Source organism: Oreochromis aureus, linkage group 14 (genome assembly GCF_013358895.1).
Source record: "Oreochromis aureus strain Israel breed Guangdong linkage group 14, ZZ_aureus, whole genome shotgun sequence".
Lineage (NCBI taxonomy): Eukaryota > Metazoa > Chordata > Actinopteri > Cichliformes > Cichlidae > Oreochromis > Oreochromis aureus.
In genome coordinates this window covers 8,912,665-8,930,230 of record NC_052955.1, presented here as the reverse complement: position 1 = coordinate 8,930,230, position 17,566 = coordinate 8,912,665, and the positions used below count along the sequence as shown (strand labels likewise).

The window sequence follows — 17,566 nt, the reverse complement described above, 5'->3', positions numbered from 1 at the left end:
CTTTGGTGTTTGAGGGTGATATCCACGCTGACATGCATCAAATTGAAGATTTGGTACAGATGCATCGTTCCAGCGGACAGAGATCATATCTGATGTCTGTAGTATTATAATGATCTAATCATTTTGCTTTTTAGATGGAAAACCAGTTGTCGTGCTCGGAGTGACATCTCTTTGTCAGTGTGTGAGGTTACTTTTCAAAAACAGGTTCCAGTTTTATGAGTTGCTCCATGGCTGCTGGTGTAATTACCACTTTAACCTTGAGGATTCTGTTCTGAGGAAAACAAAATGAGATTGCTTTTTCTTTCATTGTCCCCAAGTGCTACCGTAGTTATTTCAAAGGACACAAAATAATAATTCACATCAGAAGACAAAAACATCTTGACAAAATTGCTTCTTCAACTCTACAAGACCTTCTTAAAGTGGTGTTTCTGTTCTGTACTGGTTTGTTTGATATAAGATCCTCTCCAGTCTGCAATGAAAGAGGAGCACTCAGACCAGTGTTGGATCAGATTGTTGCTTTGTTAAGCTCCCAAAATTTAAACCTTAACAAATGCACAACCCAATTTTCTTTTGGCAGCCTGGAACACAAACAGTAAAATTAATTACTAGTCATTGCTACTGATTGCTAAATGTTACTGCTCACAGATGGATCCTTGAGGAGGTTGTGTCACTGCAATAAATTTTAACTAAATGTTCACAAGAGTGAGAGAGGAAATAATAGTATAAGAAGAGCAATTAGTAACAAACAATAAGGTTAACATTCACTTCTTACCTTGTTTGGAATATTCTTGCTGTATCATAGGTGAATTTGTAAGTTTTGGTAAATGGCCGATTATTATTGGGATGTATTTTTAAGATTTTTGTCTGCATCATCTATACCTGCAAAACATTGACTGAATGTTGCCCTAAACATTTAGACACTTGCTGATGGCTAAAATACAGTTTGGATTTTTTTTAATAACATCTGGCTATGTAAAGGAGATGACAGGTTGCTAATCCTTTTTATAGGTACTACAGGGTTTTATTGTGTAGAGTTACCACCTCTATCTAATAGGCAACAACTTTACAAACTCAAATGACTGGTCAGGTGATTTTTGAGAAAAGCTATCGTTCTTGCATCTACAGAATAACCCTGAAATCTTAAGTGGTCTAAACTGCAGGGATTACAGGGATAGCTGTCAGATATGCCGTACTTTTTTTTAATTTCCTGTCTGCAGATTCCCAGGGTACCTTTGCTCTTCAAAGTGCTAAGGTCATTTATCAGCCTCCATCTGAGTCTGTCTTTAATTTCAGCCCTGTTTTAGAGCCTGGATGTGAATTATTCTTTGCAAAGCCACTGCAGAAGTACTAAGTCTCTAGACAACTATGTTACATATTGTGTTTATAAACTTGTATTGTTGATTTTGTTGGTTAAAGTTTTTTAACTATAAAGGTTAAAGTTAATTTGTTGGCATGAACAAAAGATTTTAGTAAGAGCCAGAGATAAATCACAAGATTGTTTTTTTTTTAAACCGGTTTGTAACTGGGTTTTCATTTACTCAATGAATTAAGTTTTGTTTAATCGCATGATGAGATAACAGGAAATTGCACATTTTTCTGTCAGGTGGATTAGCACAAACTCCTTGCCTTTCCTTATTTAGAGTTCAGTGTGCAGTTACCCTCACTAAAGGTCCAGTCTGAGCCTGTTATGTTCCTCTTGTCACATCTGTGACATCTGGTGAGGTAGAGTTATACTTCCATCTACTGGCCAAACTCTGGTAGTGCACATAAACAAAGCTTGGAATAAGTTGAAACAAAACATCAATGATAACAAAGTGTTGTTTATTTAAATTTGTAATCCATAAAAGCATTTAATAAAAATACTGAACATGCAGACAAAATGACATGTAACACAATGCCATCAATATTAGCTCTGGGTTAATGTGCAATAGTGCTTGAAACAAGCATATACAAAAATGCCTTCATCTTTTTGAATCCATATTACACAATTGCATAAGGCACATTTTGAATAAAATCCCTTGTAACACTTTCAGACCTACTAGAGTTTAAAATACATTAGTATTCAAATAATGCTGTTGAAAAGTTAGGTTAGCTGTGAAAATTTGTTAGTCTACTGGAAAAGATTCAATTAGTTCTATGGCTATTTAATCAAAGAAATAGCATAGTTGTAAATATTAATACAGTATGTGTTAAGATTACAACAACAGACTAATTAGCGTAAAATGAAACATCTCTTTTTCATACCTGTTTAGGTGCGCAGCATGATTCAAAATACGGTCAGGTTATGAGCTTCCCTGAGAAAAGCAAACCTACTTTGATGCTCCTAATTTTCAAATGGAAACTTTTAGAAACTACCTGAAAATTGCCTGCACCTTCAAAACAATGAATACTAGTTATTGTTTTTGCTACAGTGAAATGAAGATTAGAAGTACAGCAAATAAAATGCCTTACATGCCTCTACCAGGCAGACAATTATTCAGTGAAACACATAGTAAAGCATGTCTATCCCAAAAGAGGATTACAGTATAGAACCAAGTTTCACCCTTTGACCTGTGGGCCTGCATGATTACAAGTGACCGTGTAGTTTAAGTCCAGTTACTATAAGCTGCTGTTCATATCCAGACAGGCACTGAGCAGAGATGTAGGAACAGGGCAGCCCGTGTCCTCTGTGCCGGCCTGCGGCTCAGCGACTTCAACTGTTTGTACAGTTTGCCCGCTCTGCTCACACTCTGAACTTACCAATTCAATTGCTGGAACAATGTTGGGGGAAGGGATGGGAATGTCTTGCGAGGAGAATCTGGAAAGAATCTGCAACTGGTCCTGATCAGAGCAGGATTCAACACTTTTACACAGGCCACAAAGGCTCTGCTGCATGTCCTCAAGGTTTTGCTTCAGTTCTGTTTGCTCCTGGAGCAGCTGCTCTTTCTCACTTTTCTGTGGGGAGGATAACAGTAAAGCTCACTCATTTTTGACCTTTTAATAATCCATTTGGTTCATTTCATCTACAATTTAACTGTATGATTTTTTTTGAAAGCCCAGTTACTACTAACCAGTACTACCTGTTGTTACCCTACCTGCAGGCTAGCTAGCAGTTTCTGCTCTCTGGGACACATACTGCAAAACTGAGAAACCTGCAGCAGGTTCTTATGAAGATGAGCAAGGTGTACCACTGCTAGAGTTGGAGTTCCAAGGAATGACATAATCAACATGAGCTGAGGCTAGCTAATTAGCACTTAATAAAATACATAAAAAGGCATCACTCAGTGGAGCTGGTAGCAAACATTTAACCAAAATTTCTCATATTCTCTCAATAGTATTTAATATACTAGTCCAGTCAATTCAATCTATAAACCTATTTCTACCACTCATTATTAAAGTTATTTCGATAAAACAGGATACATTCAGTTACTTTTACCACCCTACTTAGAGCCATTTATGTTATATAAAGTGGAATGGAACTCCGATGATGATGAATAAATCAAGGTTCCAGTTTATCCTGCCTGGGACAGGGTTACCTGGGTACAACCTTGGAGCTAGAAGGTGAGTGTCTGGTTGCTGCACTTGAGTACAGGTTCAGTGCCATGAAGATTGGGGCAAAGGTTCTGGCAGTCCTATCCCCAGCTTCCAAAACTAGCTTGTGGTACACAGAATGTCGCTTCTCTGGTGGGGAAGGGGTCTAAGCTGGTGCACAAGGTTTTGAGACACCGTCTAAATATAGACGGCTTGTCTCAACCCACAGCTCAGGCTCTGGAACTAGTTTCCTGGAGAAGGGCTTGACTCTTTTTCCACTCTGGAGCTGCCCTAAGAGGTGGCAGCCAGGGGTAGGTATGCTTGTATCCCCCTGGCTAACTAACTAAAAGTTGAGGGTTTTCTCCATTGGATAAGAAGGTTGCTTTCCTGAGCAAAATTCTGGAGGTGCCACTAATGTTGTGGTGTTAAACCCAGAACCAGATAGTGAACTATGGAACTCTAGATGCAGCTGGTAGGTAGCAGCAGGCCAAGCGGACTGCAGCTCTTGCAGCAGCTGAAGCAAAAAAACGTGTGGGAAGGGTTTGATGTGACCGTGAAACAAGACTTTTGGTCTGACAACTCATGAGGAGATAATGGGGCTCTACTCACATTGGATACAATAAGGGTGGGATACTGCTGACCTCTACTGAGGATATAAGCAGGCGATGGGAAGGTGGGAAGTATGTGGTATCTGGTCTGTTGCTATGAGCCATTCGGACCCTGTGCAACCACAGCGAGAGCTTGGTTTGCATTGCTGGTAGTAAATCGGATTCATTCAGGTGGCTGATGAACTCCGCCGGACACAGATTTGTCACAGATTCTGTTCAGTTTTTTGGACACATTTAAAGGTAGCATTTTGCAAATGATGTGGTTGTGTTGCCTTCGTCGAGTAGTGACCTCCAGCTTGCACTGCAGCAATTTGTGGCCAAGTGTGAAGTGGCAGAAATGAGAATCAACACCTCCAAATCCAAGATCATGGTTCTCAAACAGAAAAGGGTGGAGTCCCCACTCCGAGTCTGGGAGGAACTGCTGCCCCAAGTGGAGGAGTATCTTGGGTTTTGTTCACAGCTCAGAGAATACTGGAGACTGACACTCGGTAACCAGATAGGGGTTGCGTCCACAGTGATGCAGACACTTTACTGATATGTTGTGGTGAAGAGAAAGCTGAGCAAAAAACCCAAGCTGTCAATTTACCAGACAAATTACATTCTTACCCTAAACTATGGTTACGAGCTCTGGTTAGTGGCTGAAAGAATGAAGATAATGGATACACTCTGCGAAGTGAGTTTTCTTTAAAAGCTGACTGCGCTGTCCCATATAAATAGGATGAGGAGCTTGGATATTAAAGAGTGACTTGTAGAACTGTTGCTTCTCCACATCGAAAGGAGCAGTTGATGTGGCACCTGACTAGGATGCCTCCTAGGTGAGGTGATGCGGACAACAAGTGGTAAGGATGTGCCAGAAACAAGTGTTATCCACAAAGCTGCAGTTCACACTGGTCACCATGTCAAAGTCAAAAAATATTACTAGTTTATGAAATTGCATTATATCATGTTTACGAGTATGTTTGGAAAATCAGGCATGTTAGAGTCAACTTACTAATCCTTTGATTTCACATTCTAGCTGGTATATGCTGTCCAGTTTTCTCTTCCGGCACCGCTGTGCAGCCACACGGTTTTTACTTCGTCTACGGACGTCATGGACAAAGTCCAGCTGCTCCTGGGTCAACGAATGTTTTTTCAGAAGCTGCTGAAATTCACTCCGGCTCAACGCTGAGATTTGCTCCACCGGGAATGGAAGCTGAACCTGAAGATTAGAGTTAAACAATTTAGATTAATTTGATTTTCTATCTTCCATTACCAATAACCAAACATCAGACATATGTAATGACAACCTCTTCCGCTCTTTTGTTGTTGGCCTCAGTATCGCCATCTGTGTCCAGGTCTGAGTCATCAGCAGAGTTTATTGAGGAGGACATACAGGGGCTCTTCTCTGCCTGAGACAAGCTGTCGGTGTGTGTAGCTGCATCATCACCTGTTCCAAGGTCCCTGAGAAAGGGACAGTCTCCTACACTGGCACTCAGGTCCAGCTGCTTAAGCCAGTGAAAGTCAGATGCTTTTGCTAGATTATTTTGTTCCACTGGATCCACAGGAAGTGGCTGAGCCTGAGATGGGCAGAGGTCAGACCAGAATCCTTTTGCCAGATGTTCAGCCACCTCCCTCTCCACGCGACTTCTCTCGCCATATCCTTCTTCATGGCTTAGAGTAGTCATTGAAGAGTTTGAAAGATCACCTGTCATTCCCTGTTCAAAGCGAGCCTCACTCTGTTTTATTAAAGTACTGCAATCTTCTGCCCCTGAAGTCTCGAGTGGACATGAGCTAGGGATGCAATTGGTTTCTGCACCAAGCGTCTCAACAGTTTGTTTAATTTCTCTGCCTGGTGGATCAATGAGTTCTGGTGGATTCACATCCCCTGAGGCTGACAGCTCACAGGATAAGCCGCAGTCTGCCAAACTCATCTCACTTTGATTGCACACATCTCCCATCTCTAAAATGTCTTTTTCACAAAACTGTGAGGGATGATCTGCTTTGTCAGAGTTTGGGCAAGGCAGAGACAACATGGGGCACATGCCATTTCCTGTTAACTCCAGAGATAAGGGGGCCATTTGTGGTCCACAGTTCTCCAAACAGAAGTGTTCCTCCCTGCTGTTTGTCTGACCTTGTGCACTCTGTGGACACTGCGACGGGAAGTCTGTTTGTTCATCACCTCCTGAAGGCACTGACTCACATGATTCTGGTTGGCTACTCTCTGCACGAGAGCCAAAACTTGCACTAGGATCCCGGTTCTGGCAACAGACTTTTTGCTTGACCTCCTGTGAGGATTTTTTGCTTTCAGAAAACTTTGGGATGAGAAAATCAAAGCATGTCGACTCCAAGTTGTGAAATCCTAAAACCTCAGCACTGCTGTGAATAGCATCAATGTTTTCTTTGGTAAAAAGGAGCTTTGATGTGTAGGCAAATTGAAGCAAAGGTTCAAACCCCTCTACGGTCACCTGTGGGGGAAAGACGTAAATTGTTGAAACATAATAAAACACAATGAAACTTGGGCAGCTCAAAAACTCAATTTCAACAGGGGTCTTATGTACCTGTATTGACCTTTCTAAGTTGAATTTTCCAAACACTGCATATAAACTGTTTTTCACTCACATTATGACACAAAATGGACCAAGTAATAGAAGCTAGTGGACAGACAACAAATCTAACTATGTATACCCTTTTCATTGATAATACGGATAAAATAATGGTGCCTGTATAACATTATCACCATTTACTTTCAACAATTCATCCATATTAGTTTTTTTTCCCTATATAAATTGGCTGAACACCAGAGCACCAACCTCATGTGGCAAGGTGATGATGGGATTCTGGCTGGTGACACTGGTGACCCTGCTGTTAAAGTATTCACTGCAAGAAGCCAAAACAGAGCAATGAGCACGGAAGCTCCTGTCTTCCACCACCACCGTCACATCACACAGGACGTCCTGCTGTCTCTGCTCATTCAGACACTGCAGAACATGGGCGCTGTGCACTGCAGACTGGAAGGTGAACACCGATGTGCGAGGAGCTTGGAGCGCCATAGTTTTTACAAGCTCAGCCTGTGCAAAAGAGAAAGCCATATGGAGTCAACAAAATGTCATGATTACACAAGAAACATTTCTCTAAGTTTATCAATGTGTATTATATTATAGTGGCTCCAAAGTGGAGCAGTTTACACATTTGCCTAACAAGTGAAAGATTCCCAGCTCAAGACACAAAACTCTTTGAGTTGGAAAAAAAAATCTGCCAAATCATGCAGAAGTAACTATAATTATTTTCTTCTTTCTTCTAGATTTTGCATCCATTTTAATTAATTTGTAAAAAAAAAAAAAAAACTAAGTTGAAATAACAGTAATTCATGGGTTTCTGCTTCTCAGATGTTGGTACTGTAACTCATCTATGACAACATAAACCGTTCCAGATTTTGGACCATTTGTAAGTTGTCAACATGACTTTGAATGTATGTTTTCTTAAGAGTTTGCAGACATTTTATGGATTAAATAACTAAATGAACAGAATACAATACAACTAATCATTGCGACTTGTGACGACTAAATGGTTGCTCACAGCTTGAGAGTGTTACACAAAAATGACCACTTGGGTTTGCACAGATCAACGAGTCTTTATCAGTTTTCTTATAAAAAGGAAGATTCCGGAATACAAATCTAATAGTTAAATGCCAGCTTCTGTCTATGTAGACAGCAAGACAAAAGTATCTTTCAATGATTTATCACAGTTAACTGTTATATTAACAGAAACAGACTGCATGTAATTACCAACTGGACCCAATTCAATCAAAAACTGATGGCAGACCCTCTTATGGTAACATTTATTGCAGGTTTTAGTGACAGTGTTTATATGCGTAACAATCTCATTTTGTGGAAAAAAAATTAATTGAAGTGAAATAACTTTATTTTATTGGATAAAACAGACTGACAATGTTTAACGTAATATGCAGTTGGAAAAAAAGTGAGAAATCCCAATGTTGAGTATTGCAAGGGGAGTTTTAGTATTATGTAAAGTTATGTAAAGGTCCAGGAACTTAAACTGCTGTTATGGGCAGCAGAAGTGGTACAAGACATCCAACCAGCTACTTGGCGAAACACTTGATGGTGAATAAAATTCTCCCTCAAGGAAATTATTGATGAATATGAGTCAAATAGAATTTAATACCTATGTAAATATAGCGGCATGTGAAATCATGCTCCAGCGTGTTTTTTAATCTCACTAAAGAAGACAAAAGTAACTATAATGTTCGCTAAAATTACTTCTAACATATCCTTACTGTGAAAAAATAAGTTAGGCGACTGCTTCTCAATATTTAACCATCTAACTTCGCAAACATTTAATCTAGCCGATTATTAATAGTCCCCAACAGCAGGGAAATGTGGGTTAAACGGTGACTGTTTAACTTGTACGCCAAGTTCAACGCTAAAATGCTGACTCACGTTTAGCGAAGTTAATCAACTGGACCTGGTGGATAAAGGCAATAAAATCATGTCCAAAATTATGATCAGTTCGCTATGTTACTGACGACTTATAATAGATTCGTTTAGCTAAACAAATAACAGTGGTAAATGTCCGCAAACGGAAAAGCTTGAGGCTAGGCCAGACCGTTAGCTTTAACTGCGCTCAGTTCGTGTTTACCCGTTGCTAGCAAAAACTGAAACATTCCGCTATTATGACTTTGCTCGGTGCTCTTTAAAAAGCCAAACGTTTACTGACCTGCCATGCTACCTGGATAACACTGCCATTAGTAAATTTGGGGATAGGGTACGGATGCTTCTGGCCATTCCGAGCCTGACTTCACTGTAGTCATGTGACAGCTTGGACAAGGAAGCGCTAGCAGCACTTACTGCGCAGACTCATAGCAAGTATCGACAAAGCAGCACACAGGAGAGGAGGTTCTGTTTTTGCAACATTTAATTACATGACATTGATTTAAAAAAGAAAAAAATATATATCTACATATCATCTATCCCAAGCTTTCATTAATATACTGAAACTGTGACTTCCAGTTCCATATTGTCAATTCATTGTCCAACTACGTTTTCTGTACTGGTGTGAGACTGATAAAAATGCCCCGCCACTGCCATACAATTTCAGACACTGTCAGAACAGGTACAGGCGGAAATATTCTTTGAGATCCCTTAAAAGATGAAACTGAAGCAGCCTTGGTTTATTTGGATTTCCTGAGTAGTGATGCACAATTAGAGGAGCCTTTCATAGAAGAGGAGGTAGGCTTGGCAGCTCTGGACTTTACTCTCACTCACAGGTTGAACGCTTGTGTCACTGATGTGGAACCAGGATCCTCTGGGTGACTCTGCATCTCCTGAAGGGAAACGACGAGTTTATACATTTCATTTTTAGAAGTGTTTATTCTAATAACGGTCAAGCCAGAGTACACCCACCATCTGTAAGTCCATTGGATGAAGGCTGAGGGCACTCGGGCCGCACTTTCACATAGGCCGTGTAATGACCTGACCTCATTGTTCCACTGTGCTCTACGATGCCATACAAACCGTATAAGATCTGATTATGCCCCTCTGGGATATTCTGTTTCAAAACAACTAGTGGTTAGTGCTTCTACATTTACAAAGACAGCTATAAGCAAATTAAAGTATTATAAAACATGTTACTTCCCATACTTACCTTGCATTTGACTGCACAAAAGGGAGCTAGATCCAGTATGAAAGGAAAGGTGACGTGTCTGTTCACCTTACAAATACTGTAGCCATTCTACAGGTAAAAAACATCATTAAAAATCCAAATAGTGATTTTTTTGATTGCCTTACAAAAGGGGTTCAATGTTCTTTAAAAGCTTGGCTCATAACTCTGTCATAAAAACCTTAGCTGACAGTGCACTGGATCAGTGCAGTGCATACCTGTTGAAATCTCTTTAAATGAAGAGTAAGGACTGAAGGTGGAGAGGAGATAAGGATTTGCTTCAAGGCATCAGTGTAGATATTCTTCTTGGATCCTAAACACAGCACAAAAAAGACAGTGGATTTTAGCTGATCCCCAAACTATGTATAAAGAAAGTTTAATAATGTTATTAGAAAAGAAAATCACATTTTTGTCGTAATGTACTATGTAAAGTGCATGTGCATAGACTTCAGCAAAGGACATTAAATAGCAGACTAAGTACTAATGTGGAAGCATTTTAAATACCTCCAGACTTGTTGTTCCCCAGCTGCCGTTTGGTGCAGGTGACACAAAGTAAACTGTTGTTTTGCGTGAGGGTTTCTACTTCTGTGAATTGAAAAAGGCACGACTGCACTGAACACTCCTGTTTCTCTGGGATTGTCCTGGCAGCCATCGTGTGGAAGGCCAGCTCTGGATCTTGGTTTATTACTGTATATTCCTTAGTCTCCAGCACTCCATCTTCACTCTCCATGCTTTGTTCCATTGCGTCAGTGTCTTCTATAAAGGCATCATCCAAGGTTACTTTACTCATTTTCCTCACCAGCTGTGTGTCTTCCTCTTCTGTCTTGTCTTCTTCCTGACCCATGTTAGACATTTCATTGCATACGGTGCTGTCCTTTGAGTGCTGCTCCTCTGATAAGGCAGTAAACCGGTTGCTGACTGATGAGTCATGGTCACTCGCTGAATCCTCATCCTCTTCTTTTTCCTGCTCCACCTGCACTGCGTTATGGGGCTTTTGGTCCTCTTCAGACACACTGACTTGAGCAGGATGTTGTGAATCTTCTTCAAGTGTTTCATTATCAGTGTTTTCCCTGTCCTTTGAATCTGCTGTAGCATCTGTGTGTTCGCTCTCAGCCTGGCTCGGAGAGGTGAGACTGTCCAAAGTGGCTCTACCCTCAAGCTTCTGCTGTCTTTTTTGATGCTGAAAGTCAAGATGAAATAATTCGGATTAATTTATGAATTAAGGCTAAGAAAAAAGAAACTTCAGTATCCATTCACTGACACACCTTTGCCTGCTTCTTTGCTTGCTTCTTGGCTTTCTTCTGCTGGTACTTGCTGCCAGCCCCAGTGGGAATGTCATCATTCCCACTAGTCCGAACAGGGCTGCTGCTGTCATCCTGGCTTGAAGCACTGGTCTTCTTTTTTTGGTTCTTCTTTCTATATGCCTATAGGATGCCACAAAAGGGAACAATAACTGATACAGACATTAACAAATAACTACTCAAGTGGTTATCAAAAAACCCCCCCAAACGCCTGCTTTACCTCATCAGAAACAGGAAGGGAAAGATCTAAAAACATCTCTGTGACCACAGAAACCTGTAAGGATGAAGAACAGGATATTTTTAGAGTGACATCATCAGGATATATTCTCTTCTTACTTTCTGGTCTTCAAACATACCGTTCTACACTGCTGACACATTATAGTGCTGGTAATTTCACCACCAAAAACTTGGTCAACAAAGTTTTTTAGAAATCCATTTTTCTCGTACTCTGAAAGAAGAAATTAAATGTCAGAGTCGCATTTCTGAAAGAAAAAGCTACTGTGCAAAAACTTTAGGAACGTACTTTTGTTTATATAACACTGATTAATAATCCACAGCAGCATTACTTGCCTTTTAGCAGCGTTTTCAGCTCTCCATCTGTGCCTTCTCTAGATTGTTTCAATGTGTCCATTATTCCTGAGCTTATTCTCTGTTGACACAAAAACAACCGTTACATTCAAAAGATGAAAGATACCTCTGATTAACCACAAGATGGAGACATGCATTCTTCACAGAATCTTAATTTTATGGCTTTTACCCTTAAAATTTGCTCCTGTAAAACCTCTGCACGGTGAAAATTTACTAACCGTCTGAGAAGCAGAATTATAAGGTCATTAAATAGGAGACCGAAAATGTTTTTAAAACACAATTCCTTACATTTTATGCCGCCACATAAAACAACTCACTATAGCAGTGTTCTGCTGTCAAACCAATCTATTGCAATGTAACATATAGCCCTCTGGAGAGCCACAGTTCTCATTTTAGTAGGTACACACATTGTGCTCCTCAGCTCTCATGCCATCCAGCAGGTAGCGCAGCAACTCCTGGCTATCTTGCTGCTGAAATCCTTTGAACCTGGCAGCCCTGCACAGATAAGATGAATGATGAGCCCCACTTGCACATCTTAAAGTTGACTTTTAACATAAAACTATAGTCATTCTTACTTTCTACAAACTTGTGTGAACAGCTCCCGTGGTGTTACTACACTCTTCTTCGATTCCTGAATCTCACAGAGTAGGTGATACATAGCCAAAGTTAGAGATCCGGGACGGTCTAACTGCACTTCTATAGGCTCCTGTAATCATAATAAAGAAAGTTAGTTATACATAGTAATGAGTAGAGGAACATAACTACTCTGTTAAATGGGGAAAACACACCAGATCCAAGGAGGCACCAGGTTTAATGTTGAGACTTTTCTCCTCTGTCACTTTGTTGAGAGTCTGTCTTAAGAGTTGTGTTTGAGACAGATTCTGGAAAAGAAAACGATAGCAATCAATAATAACTCTCACTGAACTCTGACCGGCATCCAGTAAGGATCAATCTTACCTGGATGACTGCATTGAAGAAGCAGGTGTTTCCCAGATTGCTCAGACCCTTTACTGAAACACCACAACGCTCTTCAGTTGTGCTCTTCTTCTGAGATTTCCCAACAGCCTCTTTCTTTGTGTTTTTCTTCTGGTGATCCCCGTTTTCTTTGTTTTCCTTGTCCTCATTTTCATCTTCTTTTAAAGTCTCCGTCTTCTGTTTAGCTTCCATCAAGACATCTTCCTCCTTGACCCCTAAAGAAAGCAAACAGGGTGGACATGGTTATGAAGCAGTCTAATGTATGTGCTTGTTAGACTTCCCCAGTGGTACCCACTTTTCTGTGGTCTTTTTATAGAATCTGAAGATGTTTGCTTTTTCAGGTTGGTTACTAGCTGAGCCAAATGCCCTGTTCTGGAGTAATGGACTTCATCATCACATATGTAGCACCTGCAAAAAAACAAAAACATTTTATTCTCATTTCAAATGCGATGTAGAGGCCTATGATTAGCAAAACAACATAAAATGCTCACCACACACTAAAGTTGTCCAAGCTGACCACCAAGCAGTGTGGATCAGACCGAGGAGTTTCATAATGTTTGATGGCATGCTGATTCTCAGAATTTCGTCCACATCCCTAGTGGAAAAGATGCATTTAGAAAAAATGCACGCCATTTTAAACCCAATGACAAATGGGTACAAAAGAATCTCACTCTATGGCCGCATTTCAAGCACATCCACAATCCTGTTTCTTGTTCCTCCTCAGCCTCCTGTGGCAGATGGTTGTTGATATTTTCTTTATTTTCTTCCTGCTTACAATCCTGACAACTCGTCCAATCTGAGTTACCAGAAAGTTTCTTGAGGAGAGTTTGGTCTGTTCCCTTCTTAATATGCCTGCAGGATGGAACTGTGACAATAAAGATTTAAATGAAAAGGAAGTCTCACACTAGACTTTCCACAGGTTGTTGCACGACATGAAAGATGATGAAATATTCTTTACCTGTCAGGTCAAGCTCATCATCCTCCTTGGAGGTCTTGTCCTTTCCCCTCTTCTTTCCCATTTTAACCTTTACAGATGGGAATGGAACACAGTACTCAAGTGAAACACAAGGCTAACTTTGGCTAATACCTACATGAGATTATAATGCTGCCAATAGAGTTCAGTGACGGCAAATTCTGTTAAAAAAAACACAAGAAGAAATATAACGTTAAATTTAATCATCACCCTCATGGTCCATTCAACTTACTGTGACAAACCGAGCCTAAAACCCTCAGCGTCTTCAGTTTCGTTTACTTTCTATTGCTGACTTCTCTAATTCGGACATAATTACGTTAGACTGTTGACTGGAGAAATAAATCACGACCTTTAGTGTAAATACGTTGATTCGCAAAGTTTAGAACACGCAAAAATAACTCCAGTGATTTGGCAGGAAAAAATATCCCAGCTGACACATGCAAAGGAACAAAATGTGATGGGGCCGCTGTTTCTGCTGCCGTGTGTTTCCTGCGTGCGTCGGCTAAAAGAGTCCGAGTTCAAACAAAACTTCATTATTAGACGTTGCGGGACACTAGACAGTGGTAAACTGCCTCTTTATGTCTATACTGTATACATAAAAATGTTATTTTGTTTTCAGATTTCATACTGTTCTGTAACGAAATCAATTTTAGAGGCTGGTTTACACCCGGAAACATGGTATGTGTTAGCATAAGTGATTCATATTTTTGGACCTACCAGAAAACTGTTTAACTGTTAACTTTTTAAATGAACATTAGAAAAGATTGACTATTTTAGTTCTCGACTAAAGCAGCATGTCTTACTTGGAGTGGGCTGAGTCTCAGCTTGCAGAGATAGAGCTGCTGACCAGCATGTTCCCCACCGTGGAGGAGCTGGAGTTCACTGACCAGCTGGCACTAGCCGAGCTCAGGGACTACGTGGAGGGCTCAGCTTCAACAGGCGGCCCTCCACCGTCCAGACCCCAGTTTCTCATCAAACAAAAGCTGGACTCTGCGAACACGGAGGGGGTAACTAATCTGCCATTATATATAATTTTGTTTTAATCATTATTTAGTTTAATTTCTCATGTTTTTTCTCCTTTTCCCCCCACACAGACGCTGTTCATTCTGTCCTGTGCTTACCCATCTGAATATCCTAGTGTGTTACCAGAAATAACAGTCCGGTAAGCGATTATCCTCATTTGAACTCCTAACATAAAGGAAAATAGTTAGGGAGCTCACTCAGGAGAGACTCACCTGCCTGTGTACAGACTTGTTGAAAAAAACAAAACAAAAAACAAACAGAGAGAGAGAAAACAATAATATAGTGAATAGAATACTAGTGGCCCAGGATTTTCTACCATATAGGAAGCGCAGCCTGGATGAGCACAGATAGCATTCACAGTGTTGCCTTTAAATATAGTTTTGAATGAAAGCAAATTTAATTTGTGTAACAATAACACAGCCACAGCAGTAAGTGGAAGAAACAGTGCCTCTAATTTGTTTAAAGTGTATCATTAATCATTTTAATTAATAGGGCTGAACCTCCCGAGGCTGTGCTGTCATTGCTCCCAGATATGGAAAATTCCCAGTGCCAAGTGACCTTGAATGTTCTCTGAAGCCTTCTTAGAACATGTGTTATTCTTGCTTTAGGTGTCCTGGTCTCAGCAGGGCCCAGCAGACACAGCTTCAGGCACTTCTCAATGCATACCTCATGGAAAACTGCCAGGGGGAAATATGTGTGCTCTCTGCTGTTGAATGGGTGAAAGACAACCTCCAGCTTTTTATTGATAAGAGCTTATTAGAAGCCCCAGCTCCTAAGAAGGAGTCTGCCTCTCCTCGGATGCCCGAAGTGTTCAGCCGGCTGTGGATCTACAGTCACCACATTTACAACAAGTCGAAGAGGAAGAACATCTTGGATTGGTCAAAAGAGCTGGGCCTGTCAGGATTTAGCATGCCTGGGAAACCTGGTATTGTGTGTGTGGAAGGTCCTCAATCTGCCTGCGAGGATTTCTGGTCCAGGTACCTTGCCTGTTGATTTGGGTTTTTTGGGGGGGACTTAATGTCACAGCCAGAAGCCTGCTGAGGTGCCAGGTTTAATATTTTTCCAATCTTATTCCCCTATTTCACAGAGTGAAGGTTTTGACATGGAAGAAGATCATGATTCGACACAGAGAGGATATTCCCCTTGATTGTCAGAGTGAGGACAGCAGGCTTGTTGAACGTATAGATTCCCTGCGCAAATTTACAGGCTTTGAAGAAGCAATGTTTGACCCCCATGGAAACAGAGGCAATCACATGGACCTTGGGCAGCTCTACCAGTTCTTGAATGAGAAAGGCTGTTGTGAAGTCTTTCAGATGTATTTTGGCATTGAAGGGAGGTAGTAGTCAGACCGAGATAATGGATGTACATAGTTTTTGTACTGGTGCCTTGTCAGTGAAATTACTTATTCTGAAAATAACTTTTAAATGAAATGGGAATGCAATAAGCTGATAAAATGAAATAAATTAACTGCAGTGTTTTTTGGGTTTCAAAGTTGTCATACCTGCAAAATTCACTGGAATAAAAAGCAGAAAGAACATTTCTGCAATTTTCAGGAACAGTTTTCATTTCTTTTTTTAAAAATAGGCATATTTTATCAAAAGAAGGAAGAAAAAAGATGTTTATCGGAGAATTTCCTCGAGGACTTCGGTTATATTTGCAATTTTAATACTCCTGCATATCACGAATTGCCCCAGGTGTTTCTTTTCTCAAATGGCACCAGTGTGTTATTACTACCGGGCTATTATAGGATTTTCAGGTTTGATAACATTTTAATAATTGAACAACATTGTCAACAAAATGTTGGATATCTGTTTTTTTAAATCTGTTGATTTTCTTCTTATGAATTATAGATATCATAAGCATGGAAATTCTTTCTCCAATTTTCTTTGAATGATTAGTTGTTAGATAAATTATGCGTTGCTGTGGATTATACACTGGCAATTAAAATGTGTGGATATTTATCATTAATCTTAATTTGTCCCCCACCAAGCCTTGGATGACAAAAAAAACCAAGTTCCCATTGTTGATTCCCCTCAACCCTCTGGAGTTGTATCTAACGTATTATGGATATTCTTGATTTTCTTTTTCTTTTCTTTTTTTGACGCAAAGTGCACTCTTTAGATACAGCCTTTGAAAGTGTATCAATTCACCATTTTTGTCACATAATAATACAGAAATACAGATGAATGTAAAGTCTTCAAACGAGTCTGAACACAGAGTAATTTAATTTAGGAAGTTAGATTGCTAAAGTTATATGACGAGGGAGACGTACTTTTAGTACTTCCTGTGATTAATTTAGTATTAAAACAATAAAAGGAATGATTAAGTCTGGTTCAATGCACAGTTCTATGCTGAAAGGAAATAACAAAACTTAAAGACAAAGTTGATATTTAGTTACCTGCAGATTGTACTTGCAGACTCTGTTGGTCTACACTGTCCAGCAGATGGCAGCATAACATAATTAAATTGGGCAAACATGGAAACGGTAATATCTTAACTTCCTAAACATGTTTAAAATCCTAACTTCTGTCTAAAAGCATGAGAAAAAAAAAGCTGGAATAGTAAAACAATAATTTGGATTAATGGGTGTTCACTTGTTACTTATGTGAAAACTGACTACTGTGATTTACAAGGTCAGACAGAATGGAGTGCTGTAAAACGGAGGTGTTGTATCTGTGCATTTGAACACTTTGAACACAAAATAAAGCAGCTAAAACATCACAAATTCATTTACAATCTCCATTTGTGCATATTTTCCAAATAACATTTGAAATACTATGTGTTAAACAGATATTAAATCTAGAGGCAGCCATGAGCAGGAGTTCCTCACCTTGATTTTAGTCCCACGCCTCCATTGTCCTGTGAGATGCTGGTTCATTTTACAGTCTTTGTGCTGCTTCTTTTGACAGTCCCTTTTCTGCCCCGGCTGATTT

The 17,566-nt window shown here is 40.0% G+C and overlaps 3 protein-coding genes across 7 annotated transcripts; 1 reads left to right on the top strand and 2 right to left on the bottom strand.

Annotated features, from left to right (window-relative positions):
- Window positions 1-1,804: 1,804 nt before the first annotated feature.
- Window positions 1,805-8,960, bottom strand: LOC116310841 (transcription regulator protein BACH1-like). The gene is made up of 5 exons (XM_031727747.2): window positions 8,832-8,960; window positions 6,908-7,165; window positions 5,405-6,562; window positions 5,110-5,316; window positions 1,805-2,934 (listed from the first exon to the last, which is right to left on the bottom strand). Exons 2-5 carry the CDS (start codon window positions 7,145-7,147, stop codon window positions 2,599-2,601), a joined length of 1,941 nt encoding a protein of 646 aa, XP_031583607.2. The 5' UTR covers window positions 7,148-7,165; window positions 8,832-8,960; the 3' UTR covers window positions 1,805-2,598.
- Window positions 8,961-9,011: 51 nt separating this feature from the next.
- On the bottom strand, window positions 9,012-13,984 carry usp16 (ubiquitin specific peptidase 16). Its single transcript, XM_031727740.2, has 18 exons — window positions 13,843-13,984; window positions 13,596-13,662; window positions 13,309-13,502; window positions 13,129-13,232; window positions 12,933-13,045; window positions 12,620-12,852; window positions 12,451-12,543; window positions 12,238-12,368; window positions 12,070-12,157; window positions 11,645-11,723; window positions 11,431-11,522; window positions 11,295-11,348; window positions 11,039-11,197; window positions 10,278-10,953; window positions 9,992-10,086; window positions 9,759-9,845; window positions 9,518-9,662; window positions 9,012-9,438 (listed from the first exon to the last, which is right to left on the bottom strand). The coding sequence occupies exons 2-18, from the start codon at window positions 13,654-13,656 to the stop codon at window positions 9,317-9,319; spliced, it is 2,526 nt and encodes an 841-aa protein (XP_031583600.1). The 5' UTR covers window positions 13,657-13,662; window positions 13,843-13,984; the 3' UTR covers window positions 9,012-9,316.
- An 81-nt stretch (window positions 13,985-14,065) lies between these two features.
- On the top strand, window positions 14,066-17,362 carry rwdd2b (RWD domain containing 2B). Of its 5 annotated transcripts, none has more exons than XM_031727742.2 (5): window positions 14,066-14,288; window positions 14,404-14,617; window positions 14,705-14,772; window positions 15,242-15,610; window positions 15,721-17,362. In XM_031727742.2, exons 1-5 carry the CDS (start codon window positions 14,068-14,070, stop codon window positions 15,971-15,973), a joined length of 1,125 nt encoding a protein of 374 aa, XP_031583602.1. In that variant the 5' UTR covers window positions 14,066-14,067; the 3' UTR covers window positions 15,974-17,362. The 5 variants fall into 5 exon arrangements, with proteins under 5 accessions (XP_031583602.1, XP_031583601.1, XP_031583605.1 ...); XM_031727741.2 differs by having other exon boundaries at window positions 14,401-14,617; XM_031727745.2 differs by having other exon boundaries at window positions 14,089-14,173.
- The last annotated feature ends 204 nt before the right edge of the window (window positions 17,363-17,566 follow it).